The sequence below is a fragment of the Microcaecilia unicolor genome, chromosome 5 (assembly GCF_901765095.1).
Source record: "Microcaecilia unicolor chromosome 5, aMicUni1.1, whole genome shotgun sequence".
Classification (NCBI taxonomy): domain Eukaryota; kingdom Metazoa; phylum Chordata; class Amphibia; order Gymnophiona; family Siphonopidae; genus Microcaecilia; species Microcaecilia unicolor.
The window spans coordinates 363,714,700-363,740,662 of NC_044035.1; the positions used below are offsets into that span (position 1 = coordinate 363,714,700).

Sequence of the window (25,963 nt, forward strand, 5' to 3'; positions counted from 1 at the left end):
TTGAACCTGCAAATTGGTGGGAAAATGTGGGATACAAATGCTACAAATAAATAAATAAATAACCTCTTTTCCTTACCTTTTGAGAACCAAAACAGCTTCCTTTTCCTCTTACTTTTATTTACTTTCCTTAGAAAAAGGATCACTTTCTATTTCTTTTGAGGCCTAGTCAGAGGCTTCAACTTCAGAGTCTTTCGACCTTTCTCTTTTATTACTTACCAAGCACATGTCCATCGAAGCTCTGTAGCCCCTTCAGCCTGGCTGGAATTGTGCTCAGGATAGCATATCACAAACTTTTATCTGGCCTATGAGGAAGTGTTCTCAGACGTGGGTGTAAGACCTTTTGAAAAAGTAGGTTTGTACCTTTACCCTCCTTAGCTGCCTGCACAGAATAGCAGGTTCAAACTACCTGGGTAGATTTCCTCAGAAGATTATTATAGAATACGTTTGTACTAAAAGCATCCACATACTTTGCAGCTGCAAGGCTTATTTAAAACTTCCATCCTATATCTTTGCTAGCTTCTTCTCACCCTGTTCCCTCTTCAAATATCTGTTTTTCTTATGAGAGCAATGAGGTCCCACAGATTGTAATGCAGAAGGATTTAGATTTAGTCTAAGTAAAGGCAAGTTATATTCAGGTATTTTCCTATCCTGAGGAAACTGAAGGTTAAGTGACTTGCCCAAGGAGTAGCTGTAGGATTTGGACTCTGGCTTCCCTAGTTTTCGCCATTAGGCTTTTCAGGTCCATGACTCATCCACTATTCAGTCTAGAAAGATCAGGTACAAAACATGTAATTCGTCATTTCCACAGAGTGAGCTACAAGAGAAATATTTACTCCATTCGTACCACTGCTTCTGTGTTCATGTAACTGTTTGAGTTTTCTGCATGTAACTCATAGTAGTTGCTTATTGGGTTTCATAGAAGTATAACCTATGGCAGATAAATATTACAAAATCTATCTAGACCACCCATTTCTCTCTTCTGCTGGTTATCAATAGAAATCAAACAAAATAAAACATGGAAAAGAAAATAAGATGATACCTTTTTTATTGGACATAACTTAATACATTTCTTGATTAGCTTTCGAAGGTCGCCCTTCTTCCTCAGATCGGAAATAAGCAAATGTGCTAGCTGACAGTGTATATTGATAACCTTAAGCGTGGACTAACACGGCTACCACACTCCTCTTCTGCTGCAAAGCTGTAGACCACAGCTCAGCAACATATTTTTGCCTGAGTGCCTTTCCAAATGAGTGTCCATTCTCTGAGTCTCCAGACCCGCTTCTTTGTCAATGAGAACCTTTTGTAAATGTTCTATCATTCCTCGTGTTCACAGCACACTGTTCGGTTACCTAACTTGTTCCCCCTGCATAGTATGAAGATACACTTACTAGAGTTCTGTGGTTTCCCTGTATTAACCACTTAATCTGATCCTCTATATTAAAGGGGGCTTCCTTTGTATTACTGGCGATGGGGGTTTCCTGTAGTTACAGTATCTCTACAAATTGGGTATGAAGATTTCCTATAATTTAGTTGACGTTTCCTCAGTGATTGATCTATTAATATGTTCTGCAAGTTTAAATTTGTCTCCCCTTTCAACATAGGCATTATATATCTGAAGAAGAATTTGCAGTAATTAATAATAGACTACGTCGTGGTGATATCATTGGTGTTCAAGGGAATCCTGGAAAGACAAAGAAAGGGGAACTGAGTATAATTCCTCATGAGATGACGCTACTCTCTCCATGCCTTCATATGCTGCCTCATCTTCACTATGGGCTTAAGGACAAGGTAATTTCTTCCTGACCCCTCAACACATCTGAACTAAAGACTGCATTCGTTACCTGTTCCCCCCACCCCCCCAGGCCATATTTCCCTATCAGTGAAATATAGACATTATTACAAGGTCCGTCTCTTCACTGATCCACAGTGGCTTCTCATCACCTCTTTCCCACCATCATGTCCTGTTCCTCAGATTTCTGTACCTGAGTGCATGATTGCACCTTTTTAAAAGATTCAGTGCAAGAAAGGTTCAGAACAGTGTATATGGGTGCAGAAATCTGAGGAAGGAGGTGAGAAGCTGGTATTCTCTGACCAAGAGCAAGACATTGGGGTGTTTGAGGTAATGATACAGAGCCAGGTTAACACTGGGGACTTAGTCATAACCAGCAGACGCAAAGGAGGTGATTAATACATCTGGACAAGGCTGTTGGTAAGAATGTGGCGAGGACTTCTCAAAAGCATTTCTGTGGATAAGTAATCTTTTATAAAATGATGGACCTGTTAATTATCCAGATTCCTTGGGGAAGGGTTTGTATTTACATGCAGAATTGTGAAAATATGATTGTGTGGAAAGTAATCTAGAATTTTATACATTTGAAAGAGCAGCTGTAAATAATATGCACAAACCACAAAAAATGGCGGAAGATGAACCAAAACAGACCAGAAAAACCATAAGGAGTAAGAGCACCAGAAAAGTTTAATAGGACCCTACACGGTCCGTGTTTCGGCCAACAGGCCTTCCTCAGGGGTCTAAAATGAAACAAAACAAAACAAGTTGTACACATATTAATTTGTTTTGTTTCATTTTAGACCCCTGAGGAAGGCCTGTTGGCCGAAACACGGACCGTGTAGGGTCCTATTAAACTTTTCTGGTGCTCTTACTCCTTATGGTTTTTCTGGTCTGTTTTGGTTCATCTTCCGCCATTTTTTGTGGTTTGTGTTTGATTTTACGGGAGATTTGGACTTTCCTTTTGTTTATTTGTAAATAATATGCACACAGATTTCTTGGGGTTGTGTGTTGAAGTGAAAATATAGGGATACTTTTGCCTCTGAAAATTTTTTTCAGAAGCTTGTAGAAGGAAAAGTGTATGCACATATTATTTATCCATGTCTGCAGATGTCCAGTTTGGCAAGAAATACCTATGAAAGGCTATAGAATTGAAATAAATCCAAAGAAAATCAACCAAAATGTTCTGCTGTAAAAGTGAGATGAGAGTTGAGGCAGGGAGACATGCTAGAGACGTTCAGAGACCTGAAAGCTATTAATTCACAAGACACAAATCTTTTCAATGGAAAGGATGAAGCTGCAAGAGAAGGACCGAGGGACATAATTATCAACAGGGGTATTGTTGAGATGGATTGTTTTACCACAGTGCGTTCTATTTTAGCACAGGTCCCATTTTAGGCAGTGGGTCCCTGTGCTAAATTAACCTGTCCACATTGATAGCTTCCCACCTGAGTTTCCTGTAATGCATAGAATATCCTCCTGGAGCAAGTTGTGGAAGCTAAAATGTTAACTGACTCAAGGTGATATGGGGGAGACGCAGAGGATCCTTGACTTTGGAAAACAAAAAAAAAGATGATGACATGGCAGGAGAATGTCTCAACAAAGAATAGAATTTCATTTAATTTGAAAAAGAAAAGAGAATTTTTATAGTACAGAAAGATATGCATGAATGTTATCCTTTTTCAAAAGGTGAAAACACTCTATATTTTAAATAAATTACCAATCCATCACCCTCTTCCCCTTCAGATACCACACTCTGGCTCAATACTGGGATTAGATCTTGGATCAGCTCTGTAGTGGGATCAATATTAAATCATTTCAGGAGTAATATTTATAGGCTGTAAGTCTCAGGGCTGTGGTCGGAGTCAGAAGCAATTGTAGGTGGAGTTGGAATTGGTAGAAATGTAGTGACTCCAATTCTAGCTTCAAAATAAATCTTAGAACATTATAATATATGGTAAATGTATCTATATAAATATAATTTGTCCTGGATCTGAAGTACTTGAAATATAAACGTACCAGTACTTTAGATCGAGAACAAAAAATGTAAAGCGTACTGTCAGTAGGAGATGGAGTCAAAGGTTTTGTATACAGACTCCACAGCCCTTTAAATCTAGTCACAGACCATTCAATGCGGCAAACGTGTAAACATCCACAACATCATAAATACATCTGAACCTAAATATAAAAATAATATACTATAACTGGGGGCGGAGGAGTGGCCTAGTGGTTAGGGTGGTGGACTTTGGTCCTGGGAAACTGAGGAACTGAGTTCGATTCCCACTTCAGGCACAGGCAGCTCCTTGTGACTCTGGGCAAGTCACTTAACCCTCCATTGCCCCATGTAAGCCGCATTGAGCCTGGCATGAGTGGGAAAGCGCAGGGTACAAATGTAACAAAAATAAAAAAGATAAAAAGAAAGAATACAGTTAATCCACAAAAAACAACAGGCCTAGCAACTGTTCTGTGAAGTTTTCATTAGTTAACATAAGTATTAGAACAGGACTGTATTGCATTTTGTTTAATGTGAGATAATTGGATGCAGATCTTAATCAGTGGGAGGCCCAGCCATGAAATACGTTGTGTCATAGGTATATGTCTGCTTTCCAAAAGTCAGCAAAGGAACAAGCAGAAGAAAACTGGGATCTGAAGATCAAAGGAACTGACATAATACAAGTATCTCACTAGGAATTTCATTTTTAAGGCCTTAAAGATAAAAGAGAAACCCGTAACTTACATCAATTCTTGGGCTGTAACTACTAATATAGTTGCCTCAAGAATAGGAGTAATGTGGACCCTAGGAGAGCAACTTAACAGCAGATGTATGTCAATACACAATGATGCTGTACAAATCACATACTGTTTAGGCTGAAAACCCAAAGTAAAGTGGGCAGATAATTCCCAACATTTACTTTTACCTACATATGGGGACCAGACATAATTGCCGTGCCTCAGGTAGACAGCAGACAAAGAAGGGAAGATCAAAAATGACAAGTAATGGGAATTTACCACTCTGGGATTAGATTCTAAACTTCCTTCCTACAAAGATCCAAGACTCATTACAATCCAAAATAAACACTGAAAGGAAAGAACACAAGGCTCAGATATTGTAAGAAAAATAGATATATTTGCAACAATAATAGCAATGCAAATCAGACACACTGCACTTATGATTTTGATCAGTTGACCTGTGTTATCTGTCAATTCAGGCCTTCGTGAATGTCAATATCATATTCTGCATAGAGCATATATTATGAAAACCCAAATTTTTAAGATGGGAGGTGTAGCTGAGCCTTTATGTTCAAAATGTGGAAGACAAGTGGGCACCTTTTTTCACTTTCGCTGATGGAATGTAGAATGATTGGGTCCTCTCCCCGAAGGAGACGGCTTTTTCTGGCCATCTGGGAACCATACATACAACACTTATCCCCAAGGGCTCGTAGCTTTGTTGTAAATTCCTTTTAGGATCAGTGCTTTTCTTCCTGCTATTTTTTTTTTGGGGGGGGGGGTTCTTTTTGTAACTGAAAACTTTATTTGATGATCAGTATTGCTATGTTGCTCAAGTTGTAATGTTTTTTTTCCATATGGATCATCAATAAACATGATTTAAACTAACCCTACTCTGTTTTCTTTCTTTTAACCAGTTTTTAATCTGTGTTCCTATGATGAACTAGTTTTAAATGTTCTCGTTTCCTTACCTGCAGCACTTCTTATGACAGCTTCTTTCTGTGTATTTTACAATTTAAAGGAATTTATGCGTATTGATGAGATGGCTTATCTGTTTTTTTATTTATTTTATTTTTTTTATATAATTATTTTTTTACTCCTATGGGCTTAGAGAATCCACAGCTACTATTTTACTCTCACTTTTAGCTGTTTTAAAGTTTATTTCTAATGTTTAACAAAAATAATCCAAATTTTTAAAAAAGATCAAATTTGTATTTAAAAATACAAATACATAAAAGAATTAAAAAATGAAAAAGACGACACTTGTTTATAAAAAAATTAAAACACTTTATTAATTGAAGGATAGCAGGGAGAAATGGACTCGACACAGCTGCTCTGATGCTTTTTGCCTCACTTTGTTACAAGGATCATTTAACGCTACAGCTTTAAAAAGAGACACACATATTTTCTTTATAATTGGATAGAATTAAAAATCAACACACGGTGAGAAGACTCCTGACACAGGCCTGCACGGCCGAAACACAGCTGTGTCGAGTCCCTTTCTCCCTGCTACCCTTCAATTAATAAAGTGTTTTAATTTTTTTATAAATGTGTCGTCTTTTTCATTTTATAATTCTTTTATGTATTTGTATTTTTAAATACAAATTTGATCTTTTTTTAAATTTTGGATTATTTTTGTTTTTGTTAGTCATCTTCGCTGTTTTGCTTTTTTGGTGTTTTTTGCGAACACTGGTTTCTTCTGTTTTTTGTACTATTTCTAATGTTTTACAGTCTGAGGTGCCTTCCTTGGTTGGAACGCATTCATTATGTTGTTGGAATGTGCTGACGTCATTGGAATGCATAACATTGTCTTCAGTGTTTAAAAAATGTTTGTACAAGTTCCTGGAGGAAAAGTCCATAGTCTGCTATTGAGATGGACATGCAGGAAGCCACTGCTTGCTCTGGGATTGGTAACATGGAATGGTGCTACTATTTGGCTTTCTGCCAGGTACTTGTGACCTGGTTTGGCCACTTTGGGATGCAGGATACTGGGCTGGATGAACCATTGGTCTGACCCAGAATGGCTATTCTTACGTTCTTAACCCATTGTTAAACCCAGATACACTAACCGCTGTTACTACATCCTCCGGCGAAGAGTTCCAGAACTTTATTCATTGAGTGAAAAAAATATTTCCTTCTATTTGTTTTAAAAGTCTTTCCATGTAACTTCCTTGAATGTCCCCTGGTCTTTGTAATTTTTGAAAGAGTAAAAAAATCGATTCACTTCTACTCGTTCTACACCTCTCAGGATTTTATAGACCTCAGTCATATCCCCCTCATCCACCTCCAGCCTCCCCAGCCACCTTTTGTCTTTCTGGCCTGGTTGATCATCTTTTCTGTGGAGACCTGAAACATTTGTGTCAGACATTTGCAAGTTCATCTCCTTTTTCTTATGTTCACAAATGTGATCTCTGTCTATTGCTGCTGTTCTGGTTTAGACAGTGCAACTTTTACTATACCTGACCGTTCCTGGAGGAGGGGATTAGGTTGGAGCTTTCCAGACGTAATTTGTTATTTTTGTCCAGGAATGTCTGAATATGTTTTATATTTTTCAGGAAACCCGATTTCGTCAAAGGTATCTGGATTTGATTTTGAATGACAATGTGCGTCAGAAGTTCATCATTCGTTCCAAAGTAATCAGTTACGTGCGCCAGTTCTTCGATGCGCTTGGATTTCTTGAGGTGAAGCTAATTTGCCAGGCCTGCTACTGTTCTCTCTCACAAGCCCTTACTCCCCGTTATATAACGGTTTCTGTAAAGAGCACTGTGTAAATATAGATTATTACTAGTATTATTTATATATTCTTTCTCAGAACACATTCTATATATTTTTAACATTTCTTTCATGTGGTCAGTTGTGATGATCTGTGGTCTGGAGTACATCAGGCAAGGAAGGTTTGCAGCTGTCTGTCCCCTCTGATATCACAGACGCTTGTCTCCTATCTGAAATCTGTCACCTCCCCTCTCATGGCATAGGCACGTGTTTCCTATATGAAATCTGTCCTCTCTCGACTGATAGCACAGGAGTGTGTCTCCTATGTGAAATACGTCCCCTCCCCTCTGATATCACAGACGCTTGTCTCCTATCTGAAATCTGTCACCTCCCCTCTCATGGCATAGGCACGTGTTTCCTATATGAAATCTGTCCTCTCTCGACTGATAGCACAGGAGTGTGTCTCCTATGTGAAATACGTCCCCTCCCCTCTGATATCACAGACGCTTGTCTCCTATCTGAAATCTGTCACCTCCCCTCTCATGGCATAGGCACGTGTTTCCTATATGAAATCTGTCCTCTCTCGACTGATAGCACAGGAGTGTGTCTCCTATGTGAAATACGTCCCCTCCCCTCTGATAACACAGACGCTTGTCTCCTATCTGAAATCTGTCCCCTTCCCTCTCATGGCACAGGCACATGTTTCCTATATGAAATCTGTCCTCTCTCGACTGATAGCACAGGAGTGTGTCTCCTATGTGAAATACGTCCCCTCCCCTCTGATATCACAGACGCTTGTCTCCTATCTGAAATCTGTCACCTCCCCTCTCATGGCATAGGCACGTGTTTCCTATATGAAATCTGTCCTCTCTCGACTGATAGCACAGGAGTGTGTCTCCTATGTGAAATACGTCCCCTCCCCTCTGATATCACAGACGCTTGTCTCCTATCTGAAATCTGTCACCTCCCCTCTCATGGCATAGGCACGTGTTTCCTATATGAAATCTGTCCTCTCTCGACTGATAGCACAGGAGTGTGTCTCCTATGTGAAATACGTCCCCTCCCCTCTGATAACACAGACGCTTGTCTCCTATCTGAAATCTGTCCCCTTCCCTCTCATGGCACAGGCACATGTTTCCTATATGAAATCTGTCCTCTCTCGACTGATAGCACAGGAGTGTGTCTCCTATGTGAAATACGTCCCCTCCCCTCTGATATCACAGACGCTTGTCTCCTATCTGAAATCTGTCACCTCCCCTCTCATGGCATAGGCACGTGTTTCCTATATGAAATCTGTCCTCTCTCGACTGATAGCACAGGAGTGTGTCTCCTATGTGAAATACGTCCCCTCCCCTCTGATATCACAGACGCTTGTCTCCTATCTGAAATCTGTCACCTCCCCTCTCATGGCATAGGCACGTGTTTCCTATATGAAATCTGTCCTCTCTCGACTGATAGCACAGGAGTGTGTCTCCTATGTGAAATACGTCCCCTCCCCTCTGATAACACAGACGCTTGTCTCCTATCTGAAATCTGTCCCCTTCCCTCTCATGGCACAGGCACATGTTTCCTATATGAAATCTGTCCTCTCTCGACTGATAGCACAGGAGTGTGTCTCCTATGTGAAATACGTCCCCTCCCCTCTGATATCACAGACGCTTGTCTCCTATCTGAAATCTGTCACCTCCCCTCTCATGGCATAGGCACGTGTTTCCTATATGAAATCTGTCCTCTCTCGACTGATAGCACAGGAGTGTGTCTCCTATGTGAAATACGTCCCCTCCCCTCTGATATCACAGACGCTTGTCTCCTATCTGAAATCTGTCACCTCCCCTCTCATGGCATAGGCACGTGTTTCCTATATGAAATCTGTCCTCTCTCGACTGATAGCACAGGAGTGTGTCTCCTATGTGAAATACGTCCCCTCCCCTCTGATATCACAGACGCTTGTCTCCTATCTGAAATCTGTCACCTCCCCTCTCATGGCATAGGCACGTGTTTCCTATATGAAATCTGTCCTCTCTCGACTGATAGCACAGGAGTGTGTCTCCTATGTGAAATACGTCCCCTCCCCTCTGATATCACAGACGCTTGTCTCCTATCTGAAATCTGTCACCTCCCCTCTCATGGCATAGGCACGTGTTTCCTATATGAAATCTGTCCTCTCTCGACTGATAGCACAGGAGTGTGTCTCCTATGTGAAATACGTCCCCTCCCCTCTGATATCACAGACGCTTGTCTCCTATCTGAAATCTGTCACCTCCCCTCTCATGGCATAGGCACGTGTTTCCTATATGAAATCTGTCCTCTCTCGACTGATAGCACAGGAGTGTGTCTCCTATGTGAAATACGTCCCCTCCCCTCTGATAACACAGACGCTTGTCTCCTATCTGAAATCTGTCCCCTTCCCTCTCATGGCACAGGCACATGTTTCCTATATGAAATCTGTCCTCTCTCGACTGATAGCACAGGAGTGTGTCTCCTATGTGAAATACGTCCCCTCCCCTCTGATATCACAGACGCTTGTCTCCTATCTGAAATCTGTCACCTCCCCTCTCATGGCATAGGCACGTGTTTCCTATATGAAATCTGTCCTCTCTCGACTGATAGCACAGGAGTGTGTCTCCTATGTGAAATACGTCCCCTCCCCTCTGATATCACAGACGCTTGTCTCCTATCTGAAATCTGTCACCTCCCCTCTCATGGCATAGGCACGTGTTTCCTATATGAAATCTGTCCTCTCTCGACTGATAGCACAGGAGTGTGTCTCCTATGTGAAATACGTCCCCTCCCCTCTGATAACACAGACGCTTGTCTCCTATCTGAAATCTGTCCCCTTCCCTCTCATGGCACAGGCACATGTTTCCTATATGAAATCTGTCCTCTCTCGACTGATAGCACAGGAGTGTGTCTCCTATGTGAAATACGTCCCCTCCCCTCTGATATCACAGACGCTTGTCTCCTATCTGAAATCTGTCACCTCCCCTCTCATGGCATAGGCACGTGTTTCCTATATGAAATCTGTCCTCTCTCGACTGATAGCACAGGAGTGTGTCTCCTATGTGAAATACGTCCCCTCCCCTCTGATAACACAGACGCTTGTCTCCTATCTGAAATCTGTCCCCTTCCCTCTCATGGCACAGGCACATGTTTCCTATATGAAATCTGTCCTCTCTCGACTGATAGCACAGGAGTGTGTCTCCTATGTGAAATACGTCCCCTCCCCTCTGATATCACAGACGCTTGTCTCCTATCTGAAATCTGTCACCTCCCCTCTCATGGCATAGGCACGTGTTTCCTATATGAAATCTGTCCTCTCTCGACTGATAGCACAGGAGTGTGTCTCCTATGTGAAATACGTCCCCTCCCCTCTGATAACACAGACGCTTGTCTCCTATCTGAAATCTGTCCCCTTCCCTCTCATGGCACAGGCACATGTTTCCTATATGAAATCTGTCCTCTCTCGACTGATAGCACAGGAGTGTGTCTCCTATGTGAAATACGTCCCCTCCCCTCTGATATCACAGACGCTTGTCTCCTATCTGAAATCTGTCACCTCCCCTCTCATGGCATAGGCACGTGTTTCCTATATGAAATCTGTCCTCTCTCGACTGATAGCACAGGAGTGTGTCTCCTATGTGAAATACGTCCCCTCCCCTCTGATATCACAGACGCTTGTCTCCTATCTGAAATCTGTCACCTCCCCTCTCATGGCATAGGCACGTGTTTCCTATATGAAATCTGTCCTCTCTCGACTGATAGCACAGGAGTGTGTCTCCTATGTGAAATACGTCCCCTCCCCTCTGATAACACAGACGCTTGTCTCCTATCTGAAATCTGTCCCCTTCCCTCTCATGGCACAGGCACATGTTTCCTATATGAAATCTGTCCTCTCTCGACTGATAGCACAGGAGTGTGTCTCCTATGTGAAATACGTCCCCTCCCCTCTGATATCACAGACGCTTGTCTCCTATCTGAAATCTGTCACCTCCCCTCTCATGGCATAGGCACGTGTTTCCTATATGAAATCTGTCCTCTCTCGACTGATAGCACAGGAGTGTGTCTCCTATGTGAAATACGGTCCCCTCCCCTCTGATATCACAGACGCTTGTCTCCTATCTGAAATCTGTCACCTCCCCTCTCATGGCATAGGCACGTGTTTCCTATATGAAATCTGTCCTCTCTCGACTGATAGCACAGGAGTGTGTCTCCTATGTGAAATACGTCCCCTCCCCTCTGATAACACAGACGCTTGTCTCCTATCTGAAATCTGTCCCCTTCCCTCTCATGGCACAGGCACATGTTTCCTATATGAAATCTGTCCTCTCTCGACTGATAGCACAGGAGTGTGTCTCCTATGTGAAATACGTCCCCTCCCCTCTGATATCACAGACGCTTGTCTCCTATCTGAAATCTGTCACCTCCCCTCTCATGGCATAGGCACGTGTTTCCTATATGAAATCTGTCCTCTCTCGACTGATAGCACAGGAGTGTGTCTCCTATGTGAAATACGTCCCCTCCCCTCTGATATCACAGACGCTTGTCTCCTATCTGAAATCTGTCACCTCCCCTCTCATGGCATAGGCACGTGTTTCCTATATGAAATCTGTCCTCTCTCGACTGATAGCACAGGAGTGTGTCTCCTATGTGAAATACGTCCCCTCCCCTCTGATAACACAGACGCTTGTCTCCTATCTGAAATCTGTCCCCTTCCCTCTCATGGCACAGGCACATGTTTCCTATATGAAATCTGTCCTCTCTCGACTGATAGCACAGGAGTGTGTCTCCTATGTGAAATACGTCCCCTCCCCTCTGATATCACAGACGCTTGTCTCCTATCTGAAATCTGTCACCTCCCCTCTCATGGCATAGGCACGTGTTTCCTATATGAAATCTGTCCTCTCTCGACTGATAGCACAGGAGTGTGTCTCCTATGTGAAATACGTCCCCTCCCCTCTGATAACACAGACGCTTGTCTCCTATCTGAAATCTGTCCCCTTCCCTCTCATGGCACAGGCACATGTTTCCTATATGAAATCTGTCCTCTCTCGACTGATAGCACAGGAGTGTGTCTCCTATGTGAAATACGTCCCCTCCCCTCTGATATCACAGACGCTTGTCTCCTATCTGAAATCTGTCACCTCCCCTCTCATGGCATAGGCACGTGTTTCCTATATGAAATCTGTCCTCTCTCGACTGATAGCACAGGAGTGTGTCTCCTATGTGAAATACGTCCCCTCCCCTCTGATAACACAGACGCTTGTCTCCTATCTGAAATCTGTCCCCTTCCCTCTCATGGCACAGGCACATGTTTCCTATATGAAATCTGTCCTCTCTCGACTGATAGCACAGGAGTGTGTCTCCTATGTGAAATACGTCCCCTCCCCTCTGATATCACAGACGCTTGTCTCCTATCTGAAATCTGTCACCTCCCCTCTCATGGCATAGGCACGTGTTTCCTATATGAAATCTGTCCTCTCTCGACTGATAGCACAGGAGTGTGTCTCCTATGTGAAATACGTCCCCTCCCCTCTGATATCACAGACGCTTGTCTCCTATCTGAAATCTGTCACCTCCCCTCTCATGGCATAGGCACGTGTTTCCTATATGAAATCTGTCCTCTCTCGACTGATAGCACAGGAGTGTGTCTCCTATGTGAAATACGTCCCCTCCCCTCTGATAACACAGACGCTTGTCTCCTATCTGAAATCTGTCCCCTTCCCTCTCATGGCACAGGCACATGTTTCCTATATGAAATCTGTCCTCTCTCGACTGATAGCACAGGAGTGTGTCTCCTATGTGAAATACGTCCCCTCCCCTCTGATATCACAGACGCTTGTCTCCTATCTGAAATCTGTCACCTCCCCTCTCATGGCATAGGCACGTGTTTCCTATATGAAATCTGTCCTCTCTCGACTGATAGCACAGGAGTGTGTCTCCTATGTGAAATACGTCCCCTCCCCTCTGATAACACAGACGCTTGTCTCCTATCTGAAATCTGTCCCCTTCCCTCTCATGGCACAGGCACATGTTTCCTATATGAAATCTGTCCTCTCTCGACTGATAGCACAGGAGTGTGTCTCCTATGTGAAATACGTCCCCTCCCCTCTGATATCACAGACGCTTGTCTCCTATCTGAAATCTGTCACCTCCCCTCTCATGGCATAGGCACGTGTTTCCTATATGAAATCTGTCCTCTCTCGACTGATAGCACAGGAGTGTGTCTCCTATGTGAAATACGTCCCCTCCCCTCTGATAACACAGACGCTTGTCTCCTATCTGAAATCTGTCCCCTTCCCTCTCATGGCACAGGCACATGTTTCCTATATGAAATCTGTCCTCTCTCGACTGATAGCACAGGAGTGTGTCTCCTATGTGAAATACGTCCCCTCCCCTCTGATAACACAGACGCTTGTCTCCTATCTGAAATCTGTCCCCTTCCCTCTCATGGCACAGGCACATGTTTCCTATATGAAATCTGCCCTGTCTTGACTGATAGCACAGGAGTGTGTCTCCTATGTGAAATACGTCCCGTCCCCTCTGATAGCTCAGACGCTTGTCTCCTACCTGAAATCTGTTCTGTCCCCTCTGTTCCTATTACAGTGCCATTAATACTTTTATGTCTGTGAAGATCTTTCTTTGCTTCACTGTTGTCATTTTGTGCTGTTTTTTCTCTTTGTCAGATTGAAACCCCAATGATGAATATTATCCCTGGAGGTGCTGTGGCCAAGCCATTTATTACCTACCACAATGAGCTGAACATGAATCTTTATATGAGAATTGCTCCTGAACTTTACCATAAGGTAAGAAGATGGGGCACGTTAGCTGGGGGTGGGGTGGGGTGGGGGTGGATGAGATGTGTTTGAATAACCATGGCAAGAGGAAGTGACTATGCACAGCAATAACTAGGAAAATTAAATGGAAGAAATCATTGAGCCAGACGACATAGCTAAGAGATGAGAACGAAGAGACAACTGGGGTTCACTAAACAGAAAAGAAGAGCCAAAGGAATAGACACAAGAGTAGGAGGAGTTACCAGGAGACAAGAAGGTCAAACAGACAGGCAAAAGTTCAACTGAAAGAAGATATTGCTCAAATGGGTTTTCTGTCTCTGCCTTTACTTTCTGTAAACAGATACATGAAAGAAGGAAGACTAAAAGGGGGAAAATAAGAATTACAGGAAAGGGTGGGTTAGACATCAGTGACCTCTGCTTGGTGTTCATGCTAGAAGAAGCTGATTGAGCTTAATAGGGGACCTGGATTTAGTCCACAGTTTACGATCTAAAAGATTGATGCAGAAAGCCTTACGGTAGAGTTCTCCACTACTGCCAACTCCAGACTTCGCGCCTTCTGTCTCGCTGCACCCTACGCCTGGAATAAACTTCCTGAGCCCCTACGTCTTGCCCCATCCTTGGCCACCTTTAAATCTAGACTGAAAGCCCACCTCTTTAACATTGCTTTTGACTCGTAACCACTTGTAACCACTCGCCTCCACCTACCCTTCTTTCCTCCTTCCTGTACACATTAATTGATTTGATTTGCTTACTTTATTTTTGTCTATTAGATTGTAAGCTCTTTGAGCAGGGACTGTCTTTCTTCTATGTTTGTGCAGCGCTGCGTACGCCTTGTAGTGCTATAGAAATGCTAAACAGTAGTAGTAGTAGTAGAGCTGCAGATCGATGGCTGAGATTATCAAGATAATACTCCAATACAGTTGACAAATCATTTGCAAATGTGGAGCATACAGAAATTGTGTACTAATGAGAAAAGGTCTGCCAGACACACGTGCACAAAGGTTTTGCGGTGCACATGTCCAAAAAAGAGAAAAATGCCACATATGCACATGAGCTGCAGTGTTCATTGTGTAAATAATAGCTTTACAAACACTTCTTGCACAGTTTTTTTCGAGACGTATGTACTACTACTACTATTTAGCATTTCTATAGCGCTACAAGGCGTACGCAGCGCTGTACACTTGAACATGAATATGCAAGGCCAGATTTCTAGGGTAGTGCAAGCTTGTTTTCATCAGCTGAAGATGTTGGGTAAGGTTAGGACAATGTTGTCTAGGTGAGATTATCAATTAGTGGTCCAAAGTTTGGTACAGTCGAAATTGGATTATTTTAACAGCCTGTATCTCTGGGTTTCAAAAACATTGTAAAGCGCTTCAGATGGTTCATCATTCTGCTGTGCGTTTGATTTTTGGTCTTGGTCATTTTAATCATAAGAACATAAGCGTAGCCATACTGGGTCAGACCAATGATCCATCTAGCCTAGTATCCTGTTTCCAACAGTGGCCAATCCAGGTCACAAGTACCTGGCAGAAACCCAAATCGTGGCAACATTCCATGCTACCAATCCCAGGGCAAGCAGTTGCTTCCCATGTCTGTCTCAATAGCTTGAAGTTTTTACATTGGTTCTTATTTTTAAAGCAGTGAATGGGGTGGCACCTGGCTATTTTAAGCTGGGTTTGTAATTCTGTGCACCTCGGTGTCTTAACAGGCATGTCAACAATTGTCCCTTTGTTAACAAAGCTGTGTTATAATATCACCAGGTAGGCAGCGTTCTCTGTAATAGCCCCAATACTGTGATAAGCTACTTTACCTTTGAGGACAGTAAAAGAGATGTGTGTGTTTATAAATCACAAATAAAAACAAGAATAATAACAATCAACTTCAAAAGCCCTCCCACCACCACCCTCTACCCTTCCAACCCCAACAATAGCTGACTTTTACTACCCCAAGGAACCCTAATCCACCCTGTTAAAATGTCCAGGGGTACAAAATACAACCCGTTCTGTATGCCCTAGCGGGGGAGAAATATGCCCTACAAAGCACTGTTATAATTTTTTAATCTGTGGTTGAATAGATCATCAATGATCTCAGGATTCAGTCTAGCTCTCCTGTCTTCCACAGACCTTCCTGCAATAGAAGATGTCTTCTCAGAAGATGTGCTGGTAGCAGGATGTACAGGATCCCCCATGCAAATTTTGCCACTTGTGGCCAGCATGTTTGCTTGTTTTTCCCAAAAAATCAAACTATCGTCTGCATCGCTCAAATATAAATAACATTCTCCGAGGACAAGCAGGCTGCTTGTTCTCACTGATGGATGACGTCCACGGCACCCCCCTCCAATTGGAATCTTCACTAGCAAAGACGTTTGCTAGCCCTCGCGCGCCCATGCACACCACGCATGCGCAACCGTCTTCCCGCCCGAACCGGCTCGTGTTCATCAGTCTTCTTTTGTCCGTGCTCGGGACGGTCATGTTTTGCCGCCGTTTCGTGCCCCTCAGAAGACCTCGCGCGTCTTTCGCGGTTTTTCTACTTTTTTCTGTGTGTTGTTTAAAAAAAAAAAAAAAGAGGATTCCCCTTTTCCCCCGTATTTCTAGCTTTTTCCCAGCGTAAGTGTCCTTTCGCTTTCGGGAGCGGCCTTGTTGGCCGCCCATACGGGTTTTTCTCCCTTTTTTTTTTTCGGTGCCTATTGTCATCATCGCGAATTTTGATTTCGCCAGCGCGATTTTTCCGCCCATGTCATTGAAGCCTTCCAGCGGCTTCAAGAAGTGCACCCAGTGCGCCCGGGTAATCTCGCTCACTGATAGGCACGCTTCGTGTCTTCAGTGTCTGGGGGCTGAGCACCGCCCGCAGGCCTGTAGTCTTTGTGCTCTTTTGCAGAAGAGGACTCAGGTAGCGAGATTAGCCCAGTGGAACGTTCTGTTCTCCGGCGCTTCGACGGCAACAGCATCTCGGGATTCGTCGAGTGCATCGGCGTCGGCAGCACCGAAGTCTTCGGGAAGTGCATCGGCGTCGACGGCATCGAGGCGTATTCCTCCTGCATCGACGGTACCGAGACTTCGGAAGAGTGCGTCGGCGTCGGTGGTACCGGGACCCCCACTGGTGCTGATGTCGTCGGACGGTGGTACTTCGTCTGGAGTGCAGGTGAGGGCTGTCCATTTCCCTGCTGGTGGCGGTGAGCCTTCGGGTAGGTCTCCTCCTGCCCTGAGGGCTCCTGCGGTACAGCCCCCCCCCCCCCCCCCACCGGGATCAACCATCTTCGGACCCGGCCCCAAGGAAGCGACGTCTGGATTCAACGTCCTCCTCATCGGTACCGGGGAGCTCCGGTGATATGCTTCGCTCGAAGAAGTCGAAGAAGCATTGTCACCGGTCACCTTCCCGACTTGGTACCGGGAGCTCTGGGTCGCCGAGGGAGTCGGCATCCAGCAGGCATCGGCACCAGGAGGACCGCTCACCCTCCATCCAGGAGGTGTCGGTGCGCTCTACCCAGGACAGCCCGGTACCGCCTCTGCGCCCGGAGCAGATTCTGACCTCGACACCTGCACCGGCTTCTCAGTCTTTCTCCACAGCCGCTCTGCATGAGAGTCTCCGGGCCGTTCTTCCAGGCATCCTGGAAGAACTGTTACGCCCTTCTCCTCCAGTACCGGGGGTGCTTGCGCCACCGGTGCCGTCGAGTGAGGCGACGGCTGGCCTTTTGCCCGGGGTGAGGTCCCCGGTACGTACCGGCTTCGGCTGCCTCCCAGGTGGACTCCCCGACGACGTCGGGGGAGGGAGCTTCGCCGCTGCTGGCCAGGGAGTCCACCTCTCGACGCTCCCACCGTGGTCGTGTTTCCACGGAGTCGGAACGGGCGCGGCTTCAGACACAGGTTCGTGAACTTGTGTCTGATACCGATGATGAGGCCTCGTGGGAGGCGGAGGAGGACATCAGATATTTCTCTGACAAGGAGTCTGATGGCCTTCCTTCTGACCCCACTCCCTCCCCTGAAAGGCAGCTTTCTCCTCCCGAGAGTCTGTCTTTCTCGGCCTTTGTCCGGGAGATGTCTACGTCCATCCCCTTCCCGGTGGTCGCGGAGGATGAGCCGAGGGCTGAGATGTTTGAGCTCTTGGACTATCCTTCTCCACCTAAGGAAGCGTCCACAGTACCCATGCATCATGTCCTAAAAAAGACATTGCTGGCGAACTGGACCAAGCCACTAACTAATCCCCACATTCCCAAGAAGAAAGAATCTCAGTATCGGATCCATGGGGACCCAGAGCTGATGCGCACTCAGTTTCCTCACAACTCTGGTGTGGTGGATCTGGCCCTGAAGAAGGCTAAGAGTTCTAGGGAGCATGCTTCGGCGCCCCCGGGCAAAGACCCCAGAACCTTAGACTCCTTTGGGAGGAAGGCCTTTCATTCTTCCATGCTCGTGGCCAAGACTCAATCGTACCAGCTCTACACGAGCATCCATATGCGGAACAATGTGCGGAAGCTGGTGGACTTAGTGGACAAGCTCCCTTCTGAGCAAGCCAAGCCGTTTCAGAAGGTGGTCAGGCAGCTGAAGGCATGTAGGAAATTCCTGGTCAGAGGGGTATTTGATACCTTCGATGTTGCGTCCAGGGCCGCTGCTCAAGGTGTGGTGATGCGCAGACTCTCATGGCTGCGTGCCTCCGACCTGGAGAATAGGATCCAGCAGCGGATTGCGGACTCCCCTTGCCGGGCGGATAACATTTTTGGGGAAAAGGTCGAACAGGTGGTAGAACAGCTCCACCAGCGGGATAACACTTTCGACAAATTCTCCCGCCGGCAGCCTTCAGCATCTACCTCATCAGGTAGACGTTTTTATGGGGGAAGGAGGGCTGTTCCCTACTCTTCTGGTAAGCGTAGGTACAATCGTCCCTCTCGACAGCCTGCGGCCCAAGCTAAGTCCCAGCGCGCTCGCTCTCGTCAGCAGCATGCACCTCAGCAGGGCCCCACAGCTCCCCAGCAAAAGCAGGGGGCGAGCTTTTGACTGGCTCCAGCAGAGCATAGCCGATATCACAGTGTCCGTGCTGGACGATCTGCCGGTCGGGGGGAGGTTGAAAGTTTTTCACCAAAGGTGGCCTCTTATAACCTCTGACCGTTGGGTTCTTCAAATAGTCCGGCATGGATACGCCCTCAATTTGGCCTCCATGCCTCCAAATTGCCCACCGGGAGCTCAGTCTTTCAGCTTCCAGCACAAGCAGGTACTTGCAGAGGAACTCTCCGCCCTTCTCAGCGCCAATGCGGTCGAGCCCGTGCCACCGGGGCAAGAGGGGCTGGGATTCTATTCCAGGTACTTCCTTGTGGAAAAGAAAACAGGGGGGATGCGTCCCATCCTAGACCTAAGGGCCCTGAACAAATATCTGGTCAAGGAAAAGTTCAGGATGCTTTCTCTGGGCACCCTTCTTCCCATGATTCAGGAAAAAGATTGGCTATGCTCTCTGGACTTCAAGGATGCTTACACGCATATTCCGATACTGCCAGCTCACAGACAGTATCTCCGATTCCGTCTGGGAACACGTCACTTCCAGTACTGTGTGCTACCCTTTGGGCTCGCCTCTGCGTCCAGGGTGTTCACGAAGTGTCTGGCTGTGGTAGCAGCAGCACTCCGCAGGCTTGGAGTGCACGTGTTCCCTTATCTCGACGATTGACTGGTGAAGAACACATCCAAGGCAGGAGCTCTATAGTCCATGCAGATGACTATTCGACTCCTGGAGCTACTGGGGTTTGTGATAAATTATCCAAAGTCCCATCTTCTCCCAGTACAGAGACTCGAATTCATAGGAGCTCTGCTGGATTCTCGGACGGCTCGTGCCTATCTTCCGGAGACAAGGGCCAACAATCTGTTGTCCCTCGTCTACCGGGTGCGAGCGTCCCAGCAGATCACAGCTCGGCAGATGTTGAGATTGCTCGGCCACATGGCCTCCACAGTTCATGTGACTCCCATGGCTCGTCTTCGCATGCGATCTGCTCAATGGACCCTAGCTTCCCAGTGGTTTCAGGCTGCTGGGGATCTAGAGGACGTGATCCACCTGTCCACGAGTTTTCTCGAATCCCTGCACTGGTGGACGATTTGGTCCAATTTGACTCTGGGACGCCCTTTCCAAATTCCTCAGCCGCAAAAAGTGCTGACTACGGATGCGTCTCTCCTGGGGTGGGGAGCTCATGTCGATGGGCTTCACACCCAGGGAAGCTGGTCCCTCCAGGAACAGGGTCTACAGATCAATCTCCTGGAGTTACGAGCGGTCTGGAACGCTCTGAAGGCTTTCAGAGATCGGCTGTCCCACCAAATTATCCAAATTCAGACAGACAACCAGGTTGCCATGTATTACATCAACAAGCAGGGGGGCACCGGATCTCTCCCCCTGTGTCAGGAAGCTGTCAGCATGTGGCTGTGGGCTCGCCGTTACGGCATGTTTCTCCAAGCCACATATCTGGCAGGCGTAAACAACAGTCTGGCCGACAGGTTGAGCAGGATTATGCAACCTCACGAGTGGTCGCTCAACTCCAGAGTAGTGCGCCGGATTTTCCAAGTGTGGGGCACCCCCTTGGTAGATCTCTTCGCATCTCGAGCCAACCACAAGGTCCCTCAGTTCTGTTCCAGACTTCAGGCCCACGGCCGACTGGCATCGGATGCCTTCCTCCTGGATTGGGGGGAAGGCCTGCTGTATGCTTATCCTCCCATACCTCTGGTGGGGAAGACTTTGTTGAAACTCAAGCAAGACCGAGGCACCATGATTCTGATTGCTCCTTTTTGGCCGCGCCAGATCTGGTTCCCTCTTCTTCTGGAGTTGTCCTCTGAAGAACCGTGGAGATTGGAGTGTTTTCCGACCCTCATCACCCAGAACGAAGGGGCGCTTCTGCACCCCAACCTCCAGTCTCTGGCTCTCGCGACCTGGATGTTGAGAGCGTAGATTTTGCCTCTTTGGGTCTGTCGGAGGGTGTCTCCCGTGTCTTGCTTGCTTCCAGGAAAGATTCCACTAAGAGGAGTTACTTCTTTTTATGGAGGAGGTTTGCCGTCTGGTGTGACAGCAAGGCCTTAGATCCTCGCTCTTGTCCTACACAGACCCTGCTTGACTACCTTCTGCACTTGTCTGAGTCTGGTCTCAAGACCAACTCGGTAAGGGTTCACCTTAGCGCAATCAGTGCATACCATTACCGTGTGGAAGGTAAGCCGATCTCGGGACAGCCTTTAGTTCGCTTTGTGAGAGGTTTGCTTTTGTCAAAGCCCCCCATCAAATCTCCTACAGTGTCATGGAATCTCGATGTCGTTCTCACCCAGCTGTTGAAACCTCCTTTTGAGCCACTGAATTCATGCCATCTGAAGTACTTGACCTGGAAGGTCATTTTCTTGGTGGCAGTAACTTCAGCTCGTAGAGTCAGTGAGCATCAGGCCCTGGTAGCCCATGCTCCCTACACCAAATTTCATCATAATAGAGTAGTCCTCCGCACTCACCCTAAGTTCTTGCCGAAGGTGGTGTCGGAGTTCCATCTGAACCAGTCAATTGTCTTGCCAACATTCTTTCCCCGTCCGCATTCCTGCCCTGCTGAATGTCAGCTGCACACATTGGACTGCAAAAGAGCATTGGCCTTCTATCTGGAGCGGACACAGCCCAACAGACAGTCCGCCCAAATGTTTGTTTCTTTTGATCCCAACAGGAGGGGAGTGGCTGTGGGGAAACGCACCTTATCAAATTGGCTAGCAGACTGCATTTCCTTCACTTACGCCCAGGCTGGGCTGGCTCTTGAGGGTCATGTCACGGCTCACAATGTTAGAGCCATGGCAGCGTCAGTGGCCACTTGAAGTCAGCCACTATTGAAGAGATCTGCAAAGCTGCGACGTGGTCATCTGTCCACACATTCACATCTCATTACTGCCTGCAGCAGGATACCCGAAGCGACAGTCGGTTCGGGCAGTCGGTGCTTCAGAATCTGTTTGGGGTTTAGATCCAACTCCACCCCCCTAGGCCCATTTTTTATTCTGTTCCAGGCTACACTCTCAGTTAGTTGGATAAGTTGTTAGGTCAATCTCAGTTATGTCCTCGCCATTGCGAGGCCCAATTGACCATGTTTGTTGTTTTGAGTGAGCCTGGGGGCTAGGGATACCCCATCAGTGAGAACAAGCAGCCTGCTTGTCCTCGGAGAAAGCGAATGCTACATACCTGTAGAAGGTATTCTCCGAGGACAGCAGGCTGATTGTTCTCACTGATGGGGTATCCCTAGCCCCCAGGCTCACTCAAAACAACAAACATGGTCAACAAACCCGCCCGCCTCCCCTTTGGAGTTGTGTCTTCCCTTGTCTTTGTCTTGCTACATACGGGACTGACGAACACGAGCCGTTTCGGGCGGGAAGATGGTCACGCATGTGCGGTGCGCATGGGCGCGCGAGGGCTAGCAAACGTCTTTGCTAGTGAAGATTCCGATTGGAGGGGGGTGCCGTGGACGTCACCCATCAGTGAGAACAATCAGCCTGCTGTCCTCGGAGAATACCTTCTACAGGTATGTAGCATTCGCTGTCCAGTTCATTAACAGGCTTCAAAGAAGTAGAGAAGGACATGGTGGCAAAGTTCATCTCCATCTCCATGGGTTCTGTCCCCGCCCCATCCTCGTGTCATTCTCTCCCTCATTCCAGCGCTGCCTCCAAAATGGCGATGCACTGGGAGGTGCTTCTGTACCATATAATAACATTGTAGATGATGGCAGATATAGACATGTATGGTCCATCCAGTCTGCCCAACAAGGTAAATTCATTGTATGTGCTACTTTATATGTATACTTGACCTTGATTTTCCCTTGCCATTTTCAGGACACAGACTGTAGAAGTCTGCCCAGCACTAGCTTTGCTTCTCAATTACCGGTGTTGCCACCCAATCTCCGCTAAGCTTCTGTGGATCCATTCCGTCTGAACAGGATTCCTTTGTGTTTATCCCACGCTTTTTGAATTCCGTTACCATTTTCTGTGAGTTTGGCCAGAAAGAGCAGATTGGCAATTGGATGAAAACTATCAGGAAGAGAGATATCAAGACCAGGCTTCTTCAGATGAGCCCTGTTAGAGAATTACTTCCAAGACTGAGGCACTTTGCCTTCAGTCAGACTCGTATTAATGATGTCAAGGAGGATTGGAGATAAGGAAGAGGAATGATAGCCAGCCAGGAGCCCCATCTACTACTGAGCCAGAAGATTTCATAGAGGATAATAATTTATCTAGGCCAAAAGAAAAGAGGGAAGTGAATTTTAAGAAAGAAGTAGATATAGGAAAAGAGAAGACTGAGTCAAGTGATGGAAGAAGTGGGAAAAGACTTGGTCACTGAGAGGAGAGTAGACACCTGGAACATGTGCAGGATATAGGACTTTACACACCTTCCAGTGGAGGTTATAGCATAGGAGTCGACTCTGTGGGTGCTTGAGCACCCCCAATATTGAGAAATTTCATGGTATGTGTCCAAGGAAGGGTTATTTCCACTGGATTAGCACCCCCAATAATTTTGAAAAGTTGTCTCCTATGGGTTATGGGAAGTGTCTGAAGACTTATGATCCATCAAGGGTTTTGTACTAATCCAGCAAATATTTTATTCAGTAATCTTACTCACCATACACTTCTAGAAAATTAAATGTAGAAATTCTTTTTTAGTACAGAAAAGAGGAGACAGCTGTAGAAAAGATAATACAGTTACAGAGACATGCGATCGGAAATAGCTATGCATAGAAGGCAGAGTGCATTCATTCACAGGCTAACGGGAGAAGGCTGGGAACACAAGAGTAGCCATACTGGGTCAGACCAATGGTCCATCTAGCAGATCTCAAACCTAACACCTCCTTTTATGCCTCTAAATCCAGCACTTTCTACAATATCAAACCCCCATATCTGTGTACTTGAACTTTGTTCCTCTACCTGCGGTGGGCCTCATATGTCACATGTTTTATAGCATGCATTGTCTGTTTGTTAGTATCCTTCCCCCACACCCCCTGCTTATACAGCTCAGCTGTAGGCTGTGCACCCAACGGCTGACACAGAGTTCAGGAATGGCACATCACGTGTCACAGCAGCTATTTTACTTTGGTTCACTGGAGATCCGACAGTCCTAGGTCAGCAAGCTACAAACACTTGAACCCCAGACCATGTGGCACAGTTTTGAGATCTCGGGGTGGGTATTTCTTGAATGTTTCTTTGTTTTGTCAGGACTATCTTAAAGAGGTTTTCTGTAGCTGGGCCCACTCTGTGAAATGCTCTCCCTTTGGAAATGCACCAGACTGCTTCAGTGTCGCTTTTTAAAAAAACAATTGAAAAGACATTTGTATCATGAAGCTTTTATTGATTATTTATTTAATATAATTATAGACTGGCTCTTGTTGCATATTTGATGTTTTCTGTTTTGTTGTTTTCTGTTGTGTGTCTTGTATGTGTTGTGCTGATTTTATGGGTGTTTGTTGTAACCCTCTTAAATTGAATGGATAGGCGGGATATAAGTTTGGGAGATAAATGAGTGGTATAATTGAATAGATGCAAAGAAGTTAATTCTTTAAAGGAGCATCAAGACGACGTCTATTTGGAGCCTGTTTTACAAAGGAAAGTGAGTGCCTACTTTTCATCATAGCTACTAGTCTTAGCAGGCATATTGGCGCTTATGTGTCTAGACATGAGCACTTTTGCCAGCCATAAGTTACAATCACACTCTGCCAGACATCGCCCATATGAATGGCCACCATAAGAACATAAGAGTAGCCAAACTGGGTCAGACCAATGGTCCATCAAGCCCAGTATCCTGCTTCCAACAGTGGCCAAACCCAAATAATAGGAACCGGCAAAGTACACACCACCAAAGAAAGGTGCAAAGCTGTATTATTGTCATTTATGTGCGAATGTGCATATAAATGATGAATAGTGGAATTTACACGATGCTCCTTATTGAATTATCTGCAAGGGGAACTTTGTGCTGGAGGAAAAAGAACATAGGCACAGGATTAGGTGTGTGTCTTTCTGGTATTGTAACGTTTCTTTCTTTTCTTGCTTTAGATGCTGGTGGTTGGAGGTATAGATCGAGTCTATGAAATTGGTCGACAGTTCAGGAATGAAGGAATTGACTTGACTCATAACCCTGAGTTTACCACCTGTGAGTTTTACATGGCATATGCAGATTACAATGATCTGATGGAAATCACAGAGAAACTTCTTGCAGGTATTTTTATCATTTCTATCACTATCTAGTGTGAATTGTGAAAGAGTAATAGTATGACGGTTGTTATATACTACATTGGGGCTACCTATATGAGTCAGAAAAAGTATTCCTCGGACTGCTAGAAGAAATGTAGAAAATCACTGTGAGTGCTTGGAGAAGTTCAGGTACTTATGTAGATCGTCTGGGATCCTGTTGGTAGACAGGTTGATAAAGACAGTAGAGGACGTAAGAATTTGGCAATGTTTAACGTATTCCATTGTTACGTGCGGCGTTGGCTTTACCAATTGACCCAGCTAAATACTGTAACTGCGTATCCCGGCAAAATGATTTGACTAAAAATTCTCCATCGAAAAGTAGATATATATTTACTTCCCAACATATGAGCTGTCTTGAGTAGGCCTGTTTATGTTGTTCATTTACAAATGTTCACTCACTGTCTTGCCTGTGCTTAGCTGCCTGCCTGCTGAAACTGTAGATGTAGAATGTTTTTATTTATTTCATGGATTTGTATCCCGCTTTAGAATACACGGCTGCTTTTAGCGTGCATGGTCAGTGGTGGCTGCTTTCAAAGGGAAGCTGTGCATGCAGTTTTCCTTTCACAGCTAGCTGCAATGTATGTAAGTTAAACATGCAAACGACTTAGCTATTCAGAATTTTCTCCTTATATGCTACAATATTTTTTTTTCTTATTCTCCGTCCTTACCAAGTTAGTGATTTTAGGAACTGTTTAGTCTTCTGTTCTATTGTGTGTGCAGTGTGTGTTATAGAA

General features: G+C 45.6%; 1 protein-coding gene across 2 annotated transcripts in view; it reads left to right on the plus strand.

Moving 5' to 3' along the window:
* The window catches only part of KARS1 (lysyl-tRNA synthetase 1), a 110,895-nt gene that overhangs the window by 47,166 nt on the left and 37,766 nt on the right, over positions 1-25,963 (plus strand). For both annotated transcript variants that reach the window (XM_030204684.1, XM_030204683.1), the window contains 4 exons: positions 1,602-1,788; positions 7,069-7,194; positions 13,909-14,028; positions 25,032-25,194. In XM_030204684.1, coding sequence (XP_030060544.1) covers positions 1,602-1,788; positions 7,069-7,194; positions 13,909-14,028; positions 25,032-25,194 — 596 coding nt within the window. The remainder of the gene's footprint in view (positions 1-1,601; positions 1,789-7,068; positions 7,195-13,908; positions 14,029-25,031; positions 25,195-25,963) is intronic.